At 44.0% G+C, this 19,453-nt stretch overlaps 1 protein-coding gene across 3 annotated transcripts in view; it reads left to right on the top strand.

Moving 5' to 3' along the window:
* FMN1 (formin 1) overlaps positions 1–19,453 on the top strand; it is a 371,304-nt gene that overhangs the window by 326,696 nt on the left and 25,155 nt on the right. For all 3 annotated transcript variants that reach the window (XM_089671307.1, XM_089671308.1, XM_089671310.1), the window contains one exon: positions 13,772–13,864. In XM_089671307.1, the coding sequence (XP_089527433.1) occupies positions 13,772–13,864 (93 nt within the window). The remainder of the gene's footprint in view (positions 1–13,771; positions 13,865–19,453) is intronic.

The raw sequence follows: 19,453 nt of genomic DNA, 5'->3' as shown, positions 1-19,453 counted from the left end.
GCGGGTCGAATGTCACTTGTGCAGATGAAAAGTTATGGGTCAAATATGATTTATGGGAGATTTTTGCTCTAGTTGAGGCATCCACCCATCTCTCCATGCCCTAAGCGGAGATTGGGCCTTGACTTAAGAGACACCCCCTGCTGGGGACTACAAAATAGGCTGTCAGACCTAAGAGTGGAAGAAGTTGAAGACGTCTCCCATTGTAGCATCAATAGCACCTGGGGGAGACCCGTGCCCTTTCTGCTCAGAAACTTGATCTGCTTACATCCAAGGCTTAATGGCAAGTACCTTAATCCTTTAATCTCTCTCTCTTATCTCATTGCTGTGCTGTTCTGCGCTGTATATTTATATATATCTTGCTTCTTTTTTCTGTAAATATTTTTATTGCACCCGTTTGACCCTTTTAGTAATAAATCTTTCTTTCTGAAAGTGTCGAACTGTTTCTATAGCTCTGTATTGCAATTTACGAATCCCTGCCAAGAGAACGCTACTGTTTGTTTAACCCTCTGTATAAATGGCCTGTTTTATACAGACGATTATCTCAATCATTAGAGTGTTATAGCTGATATTGCTGAGTTTCCTCTTTCTCTGTACAAAAAGGAGGAGATGGCAGTGTGAAGGGTTAATTGCGGAATTAACCTGACCCAGTAACAATTGCCTAGGCTGCCGGTGCATCGATTGTGGTCCGTTAGCTGGAAAATCGTTGTGCAGGGTGCAGCTGGGTGTGGCATTGTTACGCAAGTCATATCGCGGTTTTAGATTGGCTAGTCCTTCGGTCACGAGTTTGGTGAGAAGGTCTGGCGTCTGACGCCGTGATCGTGGTACTTGAAAGATATTCATCTTTAAAAAGTACGGTCTGCCAAACCATGATGGAGGACTGATTTGCCATTCACCAAAGTCTTCAGATAATTTTCTGTACAGTGGGGGATAATTTATTGAATATAAAGTGTGTAAGGTGGGCATAAGAAAAATGCCCAGTTAGGGAGGACCTTCACTTGCCATTTAATTACAGAATTCTGTTAAAGCGTTTGAACAGTATTATTCTCAAGTGAGATATTTAACACTCGTGATTTTGCATGGATAACTGTAAGAGATGTCAGCAAAAAAGGCTTAAGCCCAGTACACGTCTAGTTTTTTTGTTTTTTAAATTTAACCCAGCGGGCTGCACAAAAAAAAAAAAAACCCTGGCAGCTCAGGTGGAGCCGCTGTACTATCCGATGTTAGTACAGCGATCTCTCCTTCTGTGCTTGTGTTCTGACAGGGTGGGCAGCGCCAATGCCAGAACAATCCAGTCAGTGCTCTCAGCTATTGGTTGATAGGAGTCAATCGGCAGACCTTTTTCAGTCATATCGGACCCCTGTTGGACTGGCTGCCCTACAAACAGGTCTAATGGCGGCCCGTTTCTATTGAACCGGCTAATGCTCTCTGCCATTTGGCCCATGTGTACTAGGCTTTAAGCAACAAACAAAGATTGGGGATGGATGTAATAGGAGAAGACAGCATCATTAGGTTGTCTGCAAAAGGGCACATTTATGTTCCCTATCCTCACAGTCTATGCCCCGTACATCTATACAATTTGAGTTTTAAATGCCAGGGGCTCCAGGTCCAAGACAAAATAAGAGTGGGGAGAGGAAGACAACCTTTTTAGGTGCCCCTACGAATGGCGAAAAATAATTTGCTGCTAATATCTTAACTGTAGTTCAAGCAGAATTCTTCTTTTAGCCAGCCCATCAATTTGTGTGTTTTTTTTTGTTTTGTTTTTGTTTTGTTTTTTAATGCCATTACATTTACCTTTTCAGCAGTCCATGTTTTAAAACACCACCCCTTTAACACAGGGGCCGTCAGAAAGAGAAAGATAAATATAGTGCCTCACCTTTCATAGTATTGGTATTGTGTAAAATGTTCTTGTGAATTAAATGTACCACATTAAACCGGATTGGTGTGAATGGGTCACATACTGAATCTGTGTCTTTGGCCCAAACTTTGCTTGGAGAATCCTGCCAGATCTATTTGTACAGAGTTTTAGTGGTGTTGACTTGAAACCAATTTGGGGAGTAGCCAGGGTTATGTTTTGCTATATAATCCAGAATCCGAGAACACGGTAAGAAATTAGTCTCAACTATGTAGCCATAAATAGAGTTTTTTTGTGGTAGTGTTCCTGACCTGTTTCCTGGTTTCCAACTCTGCATTACCTATGCAGGTTTAAATAAAAGCAATGCCATACACAGATGGCTTAAATAAAAATATTTGGCAATATTTTCACAGTAAAATTAAAAGTGACAGTAAACTCTCTATTTTTATTTTTACCTATAGGTAAGCTTATAATAAATATCACCTAAACTTACACTGTTTAGGAGATATTCTAGTGAGCAGCATACCCCTGCCATACCTTCAGATCTCTGTGCCGTTTACGCGACTCTCTCGCGTATGCGCAGGAGTGACGTCATCACAGCACGGCCATTCAAGTGGCCACAGCCCGCGAATCCAAAAGGAAGACCGGGTGAAGATGGTGACAGCATGCCACTGGAGGGCTTTGTTTCAAGTCAAGTCTCTTATAATGTGCTACTATGCAATGTATACTAACACATTATGCCTTTACCTTGCAGGGAGAGTTTTTTCTTTTCAATGTTTACTACCGCTTTAACATAGCTTGTAGGAGGATGATAATGTAACCCGTCATGGTCAAAATGATTACAACAGGAACTAGAGTGAGCAATGCTTTTCACTGCTAATTTCTGTGCCATCCAAAATTGTAGGATATTGACTCCAGGTTTACAATAACTCTTTAACCATACCTTCTAATTCTTGAAATTGACAAAGAGGGACATTTTCTCTTGCGTTCATTGACTGACACAGTGGCTTCTTTAACATTAATGAACCAGGATTTATAGCCCCACCTACAGGAGTAGGACACTAGGCAGAAAAAAAGACTTGGCACCTCCTGTGGTCTCTGGGTATAAAACTCCCTCTACTGCCAGGCAAGGTAGCCATTTTTCTGGAGATTTTCAGCTGGTGACCATTTTTTTTAGGGTCTGAGTGGCTACCAAGCAATGGAGGCCGACTATGGCAGGTCCTTGATGGCTTTTTTCCCATAGCCCGAGGCAGGGATTCCCTCAAGCACCTTGGGCACTTAGTGGCAGGGCTCGGCACACGCTGTTTGGGAAGGATGTTGGGACACGTGGGAACCTTGGCAGTTCCTGGCGGTAGTGGTGAGTACCTCCCTGGGGGTCTTCCTCTCCTTTCTCCCTACTGGGGTGGTCTTCTGTACTGGGAACATGCGGGTCCCCTTCTTACAGCGGTGTCTAGGAGGGGGGGACTGGTCCCAAGGAAGCTCAGGAGCATACTGCACCTCCGGAGCCCCCTCTGGAGATCTCTCTAGATGCATTGTCGGCCGTTCTGGAGTTGTTCATGTCACATGTGGAGGCAGCAGTTGGCTGCAAGGTGAGCAAGAAGTGCCCCCTGCTATTGCCCTCGTCCTCTGACAATTCCGAGACTGAACCAGATCCCGCCGTTGTGGGTTCTGTGTTTACTGCAGATTCTGAGGACACATCCCTTGCTTCCTCAGATGAGGAGGACAGGTCCTCTGCCTCTGTTGCCTGCACAGTAGAAGGCATTGGTAGTGGCACTTATTGATTTGGTGCGTGAAACGCTGAAGACTGAGGACCCTGCTGAGTTGGCTGATGTTGTACCCGTTCCTTTTGGTACGCACAAGCTGGTTCAGGCTGGTAAGGTTTTTTCTTACCCTGAATATTTTGACAGATTTGTTTATAAGGATTAGAGTAGGCTGAAGCATCCGTTCATGCTCCACAAATTCTTTGCAGTACGTTATCCCTTTGAGGAAGCCCTGCTGAAGAAGTCCGCATCTCCGCCGGTGGTTGATCCTCCCATCTCCAGGCATAACAAGGCCATGTTGATTCCTGTTGAGGAATCCCCCTCATTTAAGGACCCTGCAGACTGCAGGGTGGAGGCAGTGGCCCGTTCGATGTTCACTGTTGCTGGATTGGCACTTAGGCTGCTGTTGGCTACAGCCTTTGTCTCCCAGACACTGATGGAATGGACCAAGGCTCTACGACAAGGCTTGACTTCTAGTCAGTTGCCCCAAGTGTATGTGGAGCTGGCGGAAGTTGGTACGTTTTTCACACCACCGTTGATGCAGCGTCTCTTCTTTCCAAACTGTCAGTCTCGGCTGTTGTGCTCCGGCGGGTCCTTTGGCTCAAGTGTTGGTCGGGGGACCAGACTTCCAAGAAGGCTCTGGTGGACCTGCCCTCTCTGGGCGAACGTCTTTTTAGCACTACCCTGGATGACATCATCAAGAACCTTGCTGGGGACAAGAGTTCCTTTCTCCCTTAGACAAAAAAGGAACCTTATCGGAAGTCGGGGCCAACGTTTATGGCACATAAACGCATTTTTTACCCCTCCGCTTCTGCAGCCAAGGGCTCCAGGCCCTTTAAGACCCCCACAGGTGGCACCAAGCGTCCCTGGCCCCAGAAGTCCTCCAAGCCCGTGGATAAGTCTCCTGTCACATGAAGATTTGCCCCCACCCACTCCCAGGGTGGGGGGGGGCGTCCTTGCAAGTTTCTGAGCCTGTGGACCTCCCTCATTCACAAGTGGGTTCACAAGATCATTCTATCAGGATACAAGATAGGTTAATTCCTTTCCACCAGGCAGATTTTTTCCCTTCAATCTGCGGCTTTTGCCAGGTTGCCTACAAGACCTGTATGGGGATGTACAGGAACTGCTGCTCCGTGGAGGGGTCATTACAGTACCCGATTCAGAGCGTTTTTGCTGCTACTACAGCAAGCTGCTCCCTGTTCCCAAGGCAGACAGGGTTTGCCAAATTCTGGACGTCAAGGCCCTGAATGTCTTTGTGCAGGTTCACAAGTTCAAGATGGAATTTTTTTGCTCAGTGGTGGCCTCCCTTCACCAGGGAGATTTCCTGGCCTCCTCGGACATCACGGACGCTTACCTGCACAGCTCCCTTTGCAAGGGGCATCAGCGCTTCCTTGTTTTGCCATCAGGTGATGCGCATTATAAGTTTGTGTCTTTTGCCCTTTGGTCTGGCCTCCACACCTCGGTGCTTTTCCAAGGTGCTAGCCCCAGTCCTGGCCTTATTGAGACAACGGGGGATCGCAGTGATCAGCTACCTGGACGATTTTCTCTGCATGCGGAGACTAGCTCCTCGCTATTAGACAGTGTGGAGATCACCATGTGTTCTCTAAGGGACTTCGGGTAGATCCTGAACCTAACCTTTCGAAGCAGTTCCATATGCCCAGTTTCATACAAGAAAACTAGAGAGGGAAATCCTATCAAAATGGAACAGGGCTTCCGCTCCCTTGGAGCTTTGGATTCACCTGGAACGGTCGACGGGGGCCTCCCTTCTTTGGTGGATGAGATCCCTGGCTCTATGGAATAGAAAGTGTTCCCTCTCCGTTCACTGGACTGTGCCAGAATGACAGATGCCAGCCTGTTGGGCTGGGGAGAGGAGTCCTGGGAGCAGACTCTGGGTTTAATGGACACCGGCGTAAGCTGGCTTATCCATCAATATCCTGGAGCTTCGGGCGATCAGGTTGTCACTGACCCACTGGACGGACCATCTGTCGGATCTGCAGGATTCAGTCGGACAACGCCATTGCACTGGCGTATGTCAATCATCCGTGGGGCACGAGAAGCACAGCAGCGGCGCTGGAAGCATCTCACATTCTGCAATGGGCGGAGAGGTTCATTCCTGTTCTGTCCGCCGTACACATTCCAGGCATCGAAAACTGGCAAGCTGATTATCTTAGCAGTCACACTGGATCAGGGCGAGTGGCCCCTACATCCAAAAGTGTTTCATCAGCTCTTCATTCTCTGGGGGACTCTGGACATGGATATTTTGTTTTCCTACTTCAATCAAAATGTTCCACGGTTCGTGGCACGATCGTTGGATCCCCTGGCAGAAGCAGTGGATGCGCTGGTAGAACCGTGGGATCAGTACACTCTCATCTATGCCTTCCCATGCCTTTGGCTGATTCCTCATCTACTATGCAGGATAGAGGCCAAAGGGACCCCAGTCATCCTCATTGCTGTGGACTGGACTCGTCGTCCGTGGTACGCCGACATGGTGCGATTGGTGGTGGATACTCCGTGGAGGCTGCCTCTTTGGAAAGACCTTCTGTCTCAAGGGCCACTCTTCAACCCTGCTTTACCATCACTGGCTTTGACGGTGTGGCTAATGAGATCCAGGTTCTGAAGGACAGTGGGTTGTCTGGCTTGGTAATTCCGACTATATTGAAGGCCCATAAGTCTACCTCCCGGAAGATTTATTATCGCACCTGGGGAGCCTACATTGGTTGGTGTGAAGCCTTGGGGTTTCATCTGTGTTCCTTCTTTGTGGTTCAGGTGTTGGCCTTCCTCCAATGGGGTTTGGATCAAAGGCTTGCATTGAGTACAATCAAGGGTCAAGTCTCTGCTCTGGATAAGCTACACATTCTTTGGCCCATACTTACATTCAGGGGGTTTGTCACCTGGTCCCTCCTGTGCGCTCCCTTTTGTCACCGTAGTATTTGAATTTGGTGCTGTCGGCTCTTCAAAGGCCTCCATTTGAGGGCATTCGGGAAATCCCCTTGCTTGCGTTTTCGCAAAAGGTTGCCTTCCTTGTCGCTATCACTTCAGCTCGGAGGGTGTCGGAGTTGGCAGCTTTGTCCTGTAAGCCGCTTTATATGGCTTTTTACAAGGACAAGATGTTGCTTCTGCCTTCCCCTTCCTTCCAAAGGTGGAGTCAGATTTTCATTTGAATGAGTATATTGTTCTTCCCTCACTGCGTCCTCAACCGACACACACTAAACAGGTGGTCCTTCTCTCTCTGGATGTGGTCTGCATGATTCGTGTGCACTTGTCTGTAAGTGCTGCCTTTTGGAGGTCACTCTCTCTTCGTCCTCATGAATAGCCCGAACAAGGGCCTGGCGGCATTTTCTGCCACTATTTCTGGTTCGATTCGGCAGACGATTGTTCAGGTGTATGCTGTTTAGGGGCAGAAGCCTCCCTTTCCAGTTGCTGCAAACTCCATTAGGGCGGTTAGTGCCTCCTGGGCGTTCCAACATCAGTTGTCTGTTTCTCAGGTTTGCAAGGCGGTGACCTGGTCATCTGTGCACACGTTTACGGAGTTCTATAAAGTTGATTTGTTGGCATCCTCCGATGCTAGTTTTGGTTGTAGGCAGCTGTTTAGGGCTCCTGGGCCTTCCCTTTTGGGGTCGTTCGGTGTGGTGGCTTGTTGCCCTGGGGATTCTTTCTTTTTACATTGTATGGTTTCCCTCCCCTCATTCTGGCACTGTTTAGGGACATCCCTGCTTCATAATGTTAAAGAACCCACTGTGTCTGTCAATGAACGTAAGAGATAATGGAATGGTTTTTTTTTTTTGTGCTCACCGTAAAATCCCTTTCTTGAAGTTCGATGGACACAGCACCCACCCCTCTAGGGAGATCTCTCATTGACACTGCTTGTGACAAACTGGAGACCTATAACAGACAGGGGTTTTCTACCCAGAGAGGACTGCCCACAGGAGGTGCCAAGTCCTTTTTTTTTTTTTTTTCTGCCTAGTGTCCTACTCCTGGGGCTATAAAACCCTGCTTCGTTGTTAAAGAAGCAGACGCTGTGTCTGTCAGTGAACTCCGTGTACGGTGAGTACAAAAAAAAAATCTCCCTTTTTTAGGCTCCATGTACACTGGGCGTTTTAATAACGCTGGTAACTTTAGCTGTGTAAAGTCACGTTAAAAACTTGAGGTTTTTTAGCATGTTTGCATTAGCGTTTAACCACGTGTTTACATGTTTGCGTTTTGTAGCTTTTTTTTTAACCAAAAAAAATTATTTTTTTGCTCAAAATAATGTCCGAAAACACCGGTTTGTTGCCATTTACTACGTTTTGTCAGGTTTTTCAGTGTTAGAGTGTTCTTACAGCTAATAAACTCCCTTGCCAAAAAACGCTGATTACAGTCTGTGTGCATGGACACATAGGATAACATGCTGGGGAGTACTGGCTGTAGAAAAAAAAATGTCAAAAGCCAAAAACGGCAGCTGTTAAAACGTTCAGTGTGCATGAGGACTAAAGAGGCAGAATTTGACCTGCAAAGCACATTTCAGCAATAGGTGGGTGTGGCCCCCTCCAGTTCAAATCTCTTCCCTCTTCACCAGTACAAACCCCCCTCACCAGTGGAATAAAGAGATGCAGCATGAGCTCCAGTCTTTTCCTTGGCTAGGATCCAAGGAGGAGCTTGCCATATGAATGAGCAGAAGGAGGATTTGCCTATGAATGAGCTAGTAAAGTGATGCAATCTGAGACTGTTGGGAAGTATGCTTTAACATGGACAGGTTTTTCATGTGTTTCGAATTAAAAATTAAAATTTCCCAAGTAAACCTGGAGAATTTGATTGAACATTAAATTTTTGGTTGTAGAGTATTTATGACCATGAAATTGTACAATATATGCCCTTTAACCACTTCCCACCTGGCCACTGAACATAAACAGCCAAGTGGGAGCTTCGCCGTTATGAGTGGACGTTCAAGGACGTCCTTCAGAACATGCACGCAAGCACAGCCTCGTGGCCGTGCAGCTGTGTGCTTTCTGTATGCCTGTGTCCCTTGGACATAGCGCAATGCCGCTCAGCAGAAGGGCCCTCTGATTGGCCCTTCTGATCACTTGACGGCTGTGTCCAATCACAGCTGTCATGTGATGTCAACAAAGCCGCCATTCAGTTGAATGGCTCTGCCTCTCCACACAGAGAGGCCTCTCCACGTGAGTGAGGAGAAGCAGAGCCGATCAGTGAGTACACACAAGCACACCGCCAACACATCACCCTGTCACAGTACCAGTGAGCCACATCTGTCACAGTGCCAGTGAGCCACAGCTGTCAGTGTCCCGTGATCCACATCTCAGTGCCAAAGATCCACATCTGTCACCGTACCCATGATCCACATCTGTCACCGTACCCATGATCCACATCTGTCGCCGTACCCATGATCCACATCTGTCACCGTACCCGTGATCCACATCTGTCACCGTGCCAGTGATCCACATCCGTCACACAGTACCAGTGATCAACATCTGTCAAAGCCACATCTGTCACAGTTTACCAGTGCTCAATATCTGTCAGTGTACCAGTGTCAAATCAACATCTGTACCAGCAAACATCAAAATCTCTAAAAAAAAAATATACACCAGCGATGTGCGCGTGCTTTAGGGGGGAGGGGAATGTACCAGTAGAGAGGGAGAGATTGAAGATGTGGGTAAGGGAGCATAGGATGGAGGAGGAGGGTGACCGTAGGAGTTGTGTGGGAACAGGGTCAAGGGGGCAGGTGGCGAGGCGAGCTTCGGAGAAGACCTTAGCGATCTCTTCAGTGGTAGCAAGGTCGAAGGAGTGGAGTGTTGGGGGGGGTGTTAGGTGGGGTGGGGGTCTGGGAAGTTGCGAGGTCAGAGGAGGGGAGTGTTGAGGGGGTTATCATGGGAGGGAGGCTAGGTGGGGTGGAAGTCTGAGCATTGGCGATGTCCCTACGAATTGCGTTGATCTTGTTTTGGAAGTGGTTAGCAATCTCGTGGGCGGTGAGTGAGGTACTGGGTGGAGGTGGGGCGGAGAGCGTAGGGAGTTAAAAGTAGAGAAGAGCCAGCGAGGACTAGAGAAGAGGGTCTTGATGAGGGTTACGAAGTAGGCTTGTTTGGCAGCGTGGAGAGAGGAGGTGTAGGTGAGGAAGGCAGATTTGTAGAGGGTGAACGCTTGCTGGGATCTGGTTTTGCGCCATAATCGCTCCAGCGCACAACTGTGTTGTTTAAGATTTTTGGTGTGGTCGTTCTGCCAGGGTTGAAGCGGTCGGGGTCTAGTGCTACGTGTGGTTAGGGGTGCTAAGGAGTCTAGGGCGGCTGACAGCGAGTTGTTATAAGCAGTAGTGGCCGGGTCAGGGCAGGACAGTGGAAGGATACTGTCGTAAAGTCAGTCAGCTGCAGAGTGGAGAGGGGCAGGGTTCAGGTTGCAGAGGTTACGGCTGGTGATGGTTTGACGTTTGGGGGGGAGGTGTTTGAGGATGGGGAGATGGAGAATGTAATGAGGTTGTGGTCAGAGAGAGGGAAAGGGGTGTTTGTGAGGTTGTGGGGGGTGCAGAGATGAGAGAAAACGAGGTCCAGGGTGTTCCCGTCGGAGTGGGTGGTGGACTGTGTACACTGTGTGAGTGCAAAAGAAGAGGTTAGGATGTAGCCGGGTTATTGACATTGATAGGGATGTTGAAGTCTCCAAGGATGATGGTGGGTAGCTCTGAGGAGAGGAAGAAGTGTAACCAGGCGGAGAAATCATTAAGGAAGCGGGATACAAGTCCAGGAGGCCGATAGATTACTGCAATCCTCAGAGGGGTAGGAGAGAATAGCCGGATGCAGTGGGCCTCAAAGGAGGCGAAGGATAGAGAGGGGGTTTTGGGAGGACCTGGAAGTTGCTCAGCGGTGACAAGAGCATGCTGACCCCAACACCTCTACGACCGCAGGGGAGGTAGAGTCAGTGGCTTGGATCCAGGTTACGGTGATCGCCAGGAGGTTGAGGGAGCGGGAGATAAAGAGGTCATGGATGGCGGTGAGCTTGTTGCATACCGATCGGGCGTTCAGGAGTGCACACGAGAATGGAGGGGTGGCTGTGGGGAGCAGGGAGACAGGTATTAGGTTGAGGGGGTAGTGGCAGTTTGTGGAAGTAGGAGGGTGCCTAGTGGGTGAGTGAGGTGGTGAGGGACCAGGGTTCAGGGAGATGTCCCCAGTGGTTAGGAGAAGAAAGGTGGCATGGGAGCGGGATGTGCAAGAGCGCGAGTCTGCCAGTGGTGGCATGTGGGTTGGTGGGAGAGTGGAGTATTAGGAGGAGGTGGTGGAAGCAGTAAGGGTGCAATGTATAGTTGTTTTGGAGGAGTAGAGGGAGGAGATTTTGGGAATGGAGGAGAGGAGTATAAGGAGGAGGAGTACAGGTGGCATTTTAGGAGGGTAAACGGAGTGGCAGACAGGTGAGGGAGTATATTCATATTTATATATTCATTTTCTTTCCACATTATCTGAAAACTTGTGGGAAAAAAAATGACATGTTCAAAAGACTTATTATGCCTCGTAGAATATACATTGGGGAGTTTGCTTTCCAAAATGGGGTCATTTTGTGGGTAATTCCATTGTCCTGATGCTCCAGGGCCTTCAAAAATGTGATAGGTAGTCAGGAAATGAGATGTGTAATTTATGCCTCCAGAATGCCTGTAGGTGCTACTTGGATGTTGAGCCTCTGTATGTGGCCAGGCTGTGGAAAAGTCTTACGCATGTGGTATCCCCATACTCAGGAGGAGCAGCAGAATGTGTTTTGGGGTGTAGCTGCAAGTATACATATGCTGTGCGAGAGGAACAACCTGTTAATATAACAGTTGTGTGAAAAAAAAAATTGATTTACTTCATTCTCCAAAGAATTGTGGGGAAAAATTACAGGTACTTTGGAATGTCTACTTTCCAAAAAGGAGTCATTTGTGGGGTATTTGTACTGTCCTGGCTTGTTAGTGTCTCAAGAAATGAGGCTATCAGTACATCAGGTTTGATCAGTTGTGTTAAATTTTCAGTGATTGGTACCAATATAGACTCTATAACTTCTACACAGACCAAATAATACACACCGATTGGGGTTATTTTCACCAAAGCAATATACCAATATACATTTTGGCCAAAATGTATGAAGAAATTTTACTTATTTGCAAAATTTTATAACAAAGAAAAATGCATAATTTTTCGGTCTTTTTTAATTTACAGCGTAAACAATAAAAAAAACCAGTGCTAATTAATTACCACGAAAAGAAAGCTCTATTTGTGTGGGAAAAAAAGAACAAAAATTTGATTTGGGTACAGTATTGCATGACTGAGTAATTATATCAATGAAAATGTGTTTTTATATAATTAATCCAAAAATTAATAAATTAATAAATAAAATATAACACGTGAGTGCAATACCTAAATATATCACCCAATATTCAACTTAATCCCTCAATGTTTTCATAAAAAATATATATAGTCCACTACTTAAATATAAAGTCCAAAAGTATATAATCAATAAAACTCCACAAAAAAATCCACAGAAATCAATCAAAAAAAAGAAAAATTCAAAAAAATCAATCCAGCCAATTATTCCACCGAATCCACCTCAAAAAAAAGAAAAATTCACATAGTGCATTATCTTTTTAAATAAATTTATCAACTTCATATATAGTGAATCCGTGAAAAAAACAGTGAGAAAATGTGAAAAACCGTGATCACACAGTGAAAATAAAGTGTGTATACCACTCTTTAGTGCCACACCAAAAAACAATTCCAACAGGTGTACACTTCTTTTTTACTGTAAGGGTACCCTTACCAACCATCCATATAAAGTATGCCTATCACATTCCAAGGGCTGCACAGACTAGACCTCATAAATATCCTGTTGCTGCGACACTCTCTGGGCTCCTCAGACCTCTGCTCTCAATGTCTCCAAAAAAAGATATAGGACAACATAGTATAATACCGCCAAACGGATTTATAATTTAAATATTTATTCCCAACTGCTCACATGATATAAAATTCTTGACTTAGTCATAGATGACGAAACGCGTCAAGGGAGAGTGACGTCAAGACGCATACCGGAAGTCGACTGGCGGCCATTTTGGATAAGGGAGAAGGACGTGTAAGCGTATTGGGACGCTCCCTGGATGGCTGTGAGACTCCTTCTTTTGCACTATAAGCGGTTTTGAATTTTATATCATGTGAGCAGTTGGGAATAAATATTTAAATTATAAATCTGTTTGGCGGTATTATACTATGTTGTCCTATATCTTTTTTTGGAGACATTGAGAGCAGAGGTCTGAGGAGCCCAGAGAGTGTCGCAGCAACAGGATATTTATGAGGTCTAGTCTGTGCAGCCCTTGGAATGTGATAGGCATACTTTATATGGATGGTTGGTAAGGGTACCCTTACAGTAAAATAGAAGTGTACACCTGTTGGAATTGTTTTTTGGTGTGGCACTAAAGAGTGGTATACACACTTTATTTTCACTGTGTGATCACGGTTTTTCACATTTTCTCACTGTTTTTTTCATGGATTCACTATATATGAAGTTGATAAATTTATTTAAAAAGATAATGCACTATGTGACTTTTTCTTTTTTTTGAGGTGGATTCGGTGGAAGAATTGGCTGGATTGATTTTTTTGAATTTTTCTTTTTTTTGATTGATTTCTGTGGATTTTTTTGTGGAGTTTTATTGATTATATACTTTTGGACTTTATATTTAAGTAGTGGACTATATATATATTTTTTATGAAAACATTGAGGGATTAAGTTGAATATTGGGTGATATATTTAGGTATTGCACTCACGTGTTATATTTTATTTATTAATTTATTAATTTTTGGATTAATTATATAAAAACACATTTTCATTGATATAATTTGGTACACCTTTAGGGAAGGGTGTTGATTTGTGTTGTAGGGGAGTCACAATAATTGGAGGTGGTTATTGTATAATGACTGAGTAATTATCCACAGTGTGAGAGCGCTGAAAAACTTAAAATTGGTCTGGGCAGGAAGGGGGTAAAAGTGCCCTGTATTGAGGTGGTTAATAAAGACACTTGGCCAAATTTTGCAGGAAGGGTTTCTTGACAAAACATGACATATGTTATTTAAAACTGCCTCAACAGCATTAACACCTTCTCTAAAACATTTTTTTATGTAACCGAGATCTTGTTTTTGTGGTAATACTCTTATTTTCTCCACAGTGTGTGAGGAAAATGCGAATGTGGTGCTGAAAGATTCTCCAGAAGATCATCTCCAGCCTTTCAAAGACCGAATGACTGAGTTTATCCAGAAAGGTGAGTGTAAATTCAATAACCCTCTGCAGTCCTACCAATTAGTGAGATTTGGGGGAAAACACAACCCAAGTATAAACTAACAATGGTGAGCTGAGATGTTGCTAGACCATGGCAGCTAGTGCTCTAGACCTCCTTTGCAGTAATGTGATTCCATGTAAGGCTCGCACAGCAAACGGAGCACATTTGTAAACCACATTTCAGGGAAAGAATAGAAATGTTTTTAGTGTTTTATTTCTTTGGGAAGGAATTGGCAGGGCATTTCTACAAGGGGGAACACAGGCAGCAACAAAGCCTGGCAGTGCTCTAACCCTTACCTGCTCTATTCTAGCATATCAGGGGTTTCACTCTAACCTTTTTAGTTACACAGTGAAGCTCTCAGACCCATAATTCCTGGTCGTCTCCACTTACACGAGTGAATACCACTCTGCATTCAGGACACTGCAGCCTCATAAGTCATCTTGTTTCTGCTCTTAGGCAGTTTTATTAGAATCATATTGTTACAACATGTTCTGGCGGCATTGCAACTTATATATAAATAGCATTTGAAGCGGGTTCTGTGAAAATTATTTTTTTAGGGTATATTGCCTTCAGCTGGAGAAGACCGTTATCTCTACAGTTTTGAAACATGCAGATCATCCTCAGACACCTTGTAAGATTGTGTTGCAAGAGAAACTGGTCTACTTATGTCCTACTGTTGAAATCTGGAAAAATGGGAAGGAATCTGCCAGGTCTATAGTCACAGCATAAACGTTTATTTTATAACATGAACATTGTAATAGCAATAGATACACTGTAAATAAGGCATGTACAGATTCTGCCCTCAGTACAAATGCTTGGCTTTCACCCAGAAGGCTAGGTGTGATTAAAGACCCATTGATCCCCATTAAGCTGGGAAGTAAGAACTGACCACTACTTATTGATGGCACTGTATGTCAGGATAATCCTTTCCTATGTGCTTCTACTGCATAGATGAGCACCAGGGTACTTTAAGCAAGAAATTTAAGACAAATAACAGTAGTTTAATTAAAACTTCAGCCCCTAGCCATTTCTGTCATTCTGTTTACATTTCAAAATGGATCATTTGCTGCTAGAAAATGTCTTAGAGAATAAATTAATGGTTTTTGCTTTCTTTTTTTTTGTCATACCCCAAATTCCTCATCTGCACTTGAAAGCATTCAAAACACCAAGATTGGTGTTTTTGAATGCTTTTAGATTTTTAAAAATAGTGCCGAAAGCTTCCGAGTAAACTGGTAGTGATGTCCAGTCATTGCTTCCGGTTTACAATAAAGGAGAGCTGATCACGTCGATGACGTGACTCTTGTGCATGCATGCGGGCGTTTCAGCCGCGGCACACCGCTCTGAAGGTATTCCGTTCCTTCAGAGTGCATGTGTTGGTGATGTCACTGGCTTCTGCTCTGTAGAATTTCTCCTAAACGGTGCACGTTTAGGAGATACTCATTTTACCTACAGGTAAGCTTTATTATAAACTTACCTGTAGGTAAAAATAGAAATGAGAGTTTACTACTACTTTAAAGTGGTTGTGAACCCTTCCATATACCCATTGAATTGTTTGGCCTCAGGCGATACACAGATGTGAAACAAATCTTCCTACATAAGTTGCACCTATCTGTCTGCAGTATTCTCTTCTCTACATCCGTTCAAAGTGCTGAATTTGTCTGAGAGTTCAGAAAAAAAATGTGCGGGGAGCTGAAATTACACTTTATAGCGCTCAGTGAGGGCAGCTCTGAGACCTGATTGCAGAGAGGAGACACACCCCCTTCCACACAGGAACAGAGCTGAAGCTGTCAATCTGCTGGAGGTCCGTCCCCTGACCTGTCAACATTTTTCTCTTGGTGTCAGAAAAACCTTTTTAGAAATGATTCGTGCTGATAGCAGAGGAACAAAGCAGTAGACAGAAATGACACTTAATGCTCTTATATAAGACAAGTACACACTATAGAGGGATAAGGTTTGTTCATATTTCATGCCTGAGGTTTACAGACACTTTACTTTTTTTTTTAGTAAAATAGCTTCTGTCCATGACTGTATGTACTGTGTTTACAGTTTTTTCTAATGGAGAGATAGAACATATGTTTTCAGACCATACCTTACTAATAACATCTTAATATGTAACAGTGGTCACTACTAAATAGATCCCATAATTACTGTGGATATCTCTACCTCTGATACTCCTAATCCTGGAAATCACCTGATGGTTGGCTTTGCTAGCAATGGGGAAAGCCAGCAGTTTATTGCACATAAAAATGTTGTACTATCATTTAAACTTTTTTTTGGGTCAGACCAGAATTTAATAGCTGATATCTGTGGGTAAAGGCCAACAAACCGATGAGCTGAGTGTAATTTGTAATATTATGAAAAAGCAGTTGAACTAAATCATACAAACATGATGTGTCCATATTCATATGTTATCAATAATGGCTATTAACATTTTTATTTCTCTTCCTTGTATATGTATGAAAGGATACGTATATGCAAATGTAACTTCTCAGGGGATTAAGCCTAGTGCAGTATGGGTGGGGTCATGTTAATAATAGGAGTAGAAGCAGCTGACCCAAGCCCATATGAGGATACACGGATTGTCCCCCTGCTAGCTAGTCACTGCAGCCTGCATTCCAGGTCATAAAGTCGCAGGTGCACAAGTTTGTAAATGGGAAGAAAAAAAAGCAGACCTATCATTTTTCAGATTGACTCTTGCCATAGACTGAGGGAAAACACTTCATTCTTCCCTTGTGCTCTGTCTTGTGATTGTCCCACTGTCCTAGCAACCATACAAAAAGACAAGGCAATGGTTTTGTCCCTGTAATGAAAATCTGTCTTTTCTTTTCCTTTTTTTTAAAGAAAAAAAAACATCTTTAGTTTCAGAAAAGTCAATACATAAAAAAGAGAGCATATATGCATTCCCAAGGAGAAGACCATAATGGCCTCCAAAGAAATACCACAACAATATAACATACTATGGGGTCAAGTAAAACAGCCAACTAGCAACAAACATTGTTGGATGATTCGCTTGAGGCCGTAAAGAAACCAAGGGGGAAAGTAGGGAGAAATGGTGGGGAAAAGAGTAGTGAGCTAAAAAGGGGGTAAACAGAAGAAAAGGTTACCATAGAAAACAAAAAGTATAGATAACCTGTCCTGGTCAGAAAGAGACTGATAACAGAAACATGTCATTCAGAATGAAATACTACAATTACAACATTAGTTGTCTATACATGTCAGGTAAGAAAATCGAGCCACAAGACCCAAAACCCATAGAACTTGTCATAAGTGTGTGCACATTGATGTCTCCACTCCTCAGCCTGCATAATATCATGTACCTTCTGCAGCCACTCTGACTGATGATACTGCAGGAGATTTCCAGTGAATTGGGATAAGACCTTTACCAACATTGAGAAGATGGGGCATCAAGGAGCGTTTATGGCCCAACCGATCACTTTGTGCATGAAATAGGATAGGTAAAGGATCGTCTGCCAATTGGAACTGTGTAACCTCATGAATAATATTCCAAATGGCAGACCAAAAAGGGCGGATAGCTGGGCAGTCCCACAAGTGTAGTTTTTGGGGGGGTTTTTTGTTTTGTTTTGTTTTTTTGTATACCTTATTATGAATCGCAGAAAGCATCAAAACACAGTCAACCTCATTTGCTGGCTCTGGCTCTGTCCCCTTTCACTCCGTACAGATTAAGCTTACCTTACATTCCATTTGCTGTGGACAGTTCCTGTTTTGAAAGGTCTGTTCCCAGCAGCAGTTGCTGCCTCACAGATATAATCCACAACTCACAGCTTGCCACAGTATTGTTCCTTGCTCTGTACAACAGGTGGCATTGCTCGATCGGAAGAGATCTGGAATCGGATGTGCTGCCCAAGCGACACAGTAGGAGACGAGTATATGGTAGTAGTTTGTGTGTAGTAGGATTGAGCAAGCAGAGGAGCCCACGTTGACAAGTCATGTGATGCATTATTAAGGCAAAGGTAGGAAGTAAGCAGGAGAATTAAACGGACATGGTAGAGGAAAGATGAAAAGTTGTGTGAGAAAAGGGAAGGTGGAACAGAGATAAAGATGTGGGGGGGAAATGGTTTTCTAAAAGTGTGGAGGCATGAAGATTATGTAATATTTAAATGGAAGTACAGTTATGGCCAAAAATATTGGCACCCCTGTATTTCTGTCAGATCAGTTCCAAATATCACTTCTTTTATTCTCCACTCTGCTTTAAGTCATCCACCACCTACAGCCTAGGCCAAATATATTGGCACCCCTGTCAGATAATGCACCACTTCGCCCAGAAAATTGTTGCAATTACAAATGTTTAGGCATTATCATGTTTATTTCCTTTGTTTGTATAGGTATGACACAAAAAAGCAGAGAAACAAAAAGTCAAATCTGACACATTCCAAGCACACCCCTTGGAAAAAATACCCGAAATAAGTTGCTTTCTGTAACCATCAATGAGTTTCTTACACCTCTCTACTGGAATTTTGGATCACTTTTTCACCAACTGCTCCAGGTCTCTCAGTTTGGAAGGGTTCCTTTTCCCAACTGCTGTTTTGAGATCTCTGTCATGGAGAGCTGAATTCATTGCTGGGCAGTTTAGTACTCTCCAGCGGTTTGTCTGAAACCATTTCTGGGTGCTTTTTGACGTGAGCTTTGGGTCCTTGTCTTGCTGTAAGACCCATGACCTTTTACGGAGACCATACTTTCTGACACTACATTGCACCCCAGAATTCTTTGGTATTCTTTAGATTTCATAATGCCATGCACACGGTCAAGACATCCAGTGCCTGAAGCAGCAAATCAACCCCAAAACATCAGTGAATCATGTTTGACTGTAGGGAATGTATTCTTTCCTTTAAAGGCTCTACCTTTTCTGAAAACAGTAGAATGATGGGCTTTACCAAAAAGCTGTAATTTTCTTTCATCTGTCCATGGCACAGAATGTGCCAAAAAGATTTTGGCTTCCTAAGGTAAGTTTTGGCAAACTCCAATCTGGCTTTTTTATGTTTCTGTGTCAGCAGTGGGGTCCTCATAGGTCTCCTACTCTTTTCATTCAGATAGGTGATGTATAGTGCGAGCTGACACAGTTGTACCCTGTGCCTGAAGGTCAGCTTGAATTTGTCTGGAAGTTGATCAAGGCTCTTTATCCACCAGTCAAACAATCTTTTCTTGCAATCTTTGATCAATTTTTCTCTTTCGTCAATGTGCAGGGAGGTTAGCTACAGTGCCATGGGTTGTAAAATTCTTGACCATGTTGCACACAGTGGACACAGGAACATTAGGATCTCTGGAAATGGACTTGTAACCTTGAGATTGTCCATGCTTTTCTACAATTTTTGTTCTCAAATCCTCAGGCAATTCTTTGCTGCTCTTTCTCTTCTTCATGTTCCATGTAGCACACAGAGACACACAACAGTAAATTTTTCACCATTTTAACTGTTTGCTGGTGTGATTTCTATATTGTCAGCACCTGTTAAATGAAACGGGTGAGTTTAATTACAAATTTCTGGAGCATCACAAACTCGGAATGCAATTATTTCTTAAAATTTTGAGAAGATGCCAATAATTTTGTCCAGTCCA

Source organism: Staurois parvus, unplaced genomic scaffold (assembly GCF_062004578.1).
Source record: "Staurois parvus isolate SC_StPar_1 unplaced genomic scaffold, SC_StPar_1.0 ptg000104l, whole genome shotgun sequence".
Taxonomy (NCBI): Eukaryota; Metazoa; Chordata; class Amphibia; order Anura; family Ranidae; genus Staurois; species Staurois parvus.
This window is presented reverse-complemented; position numbering and strand designations above follow the sequence as displayed.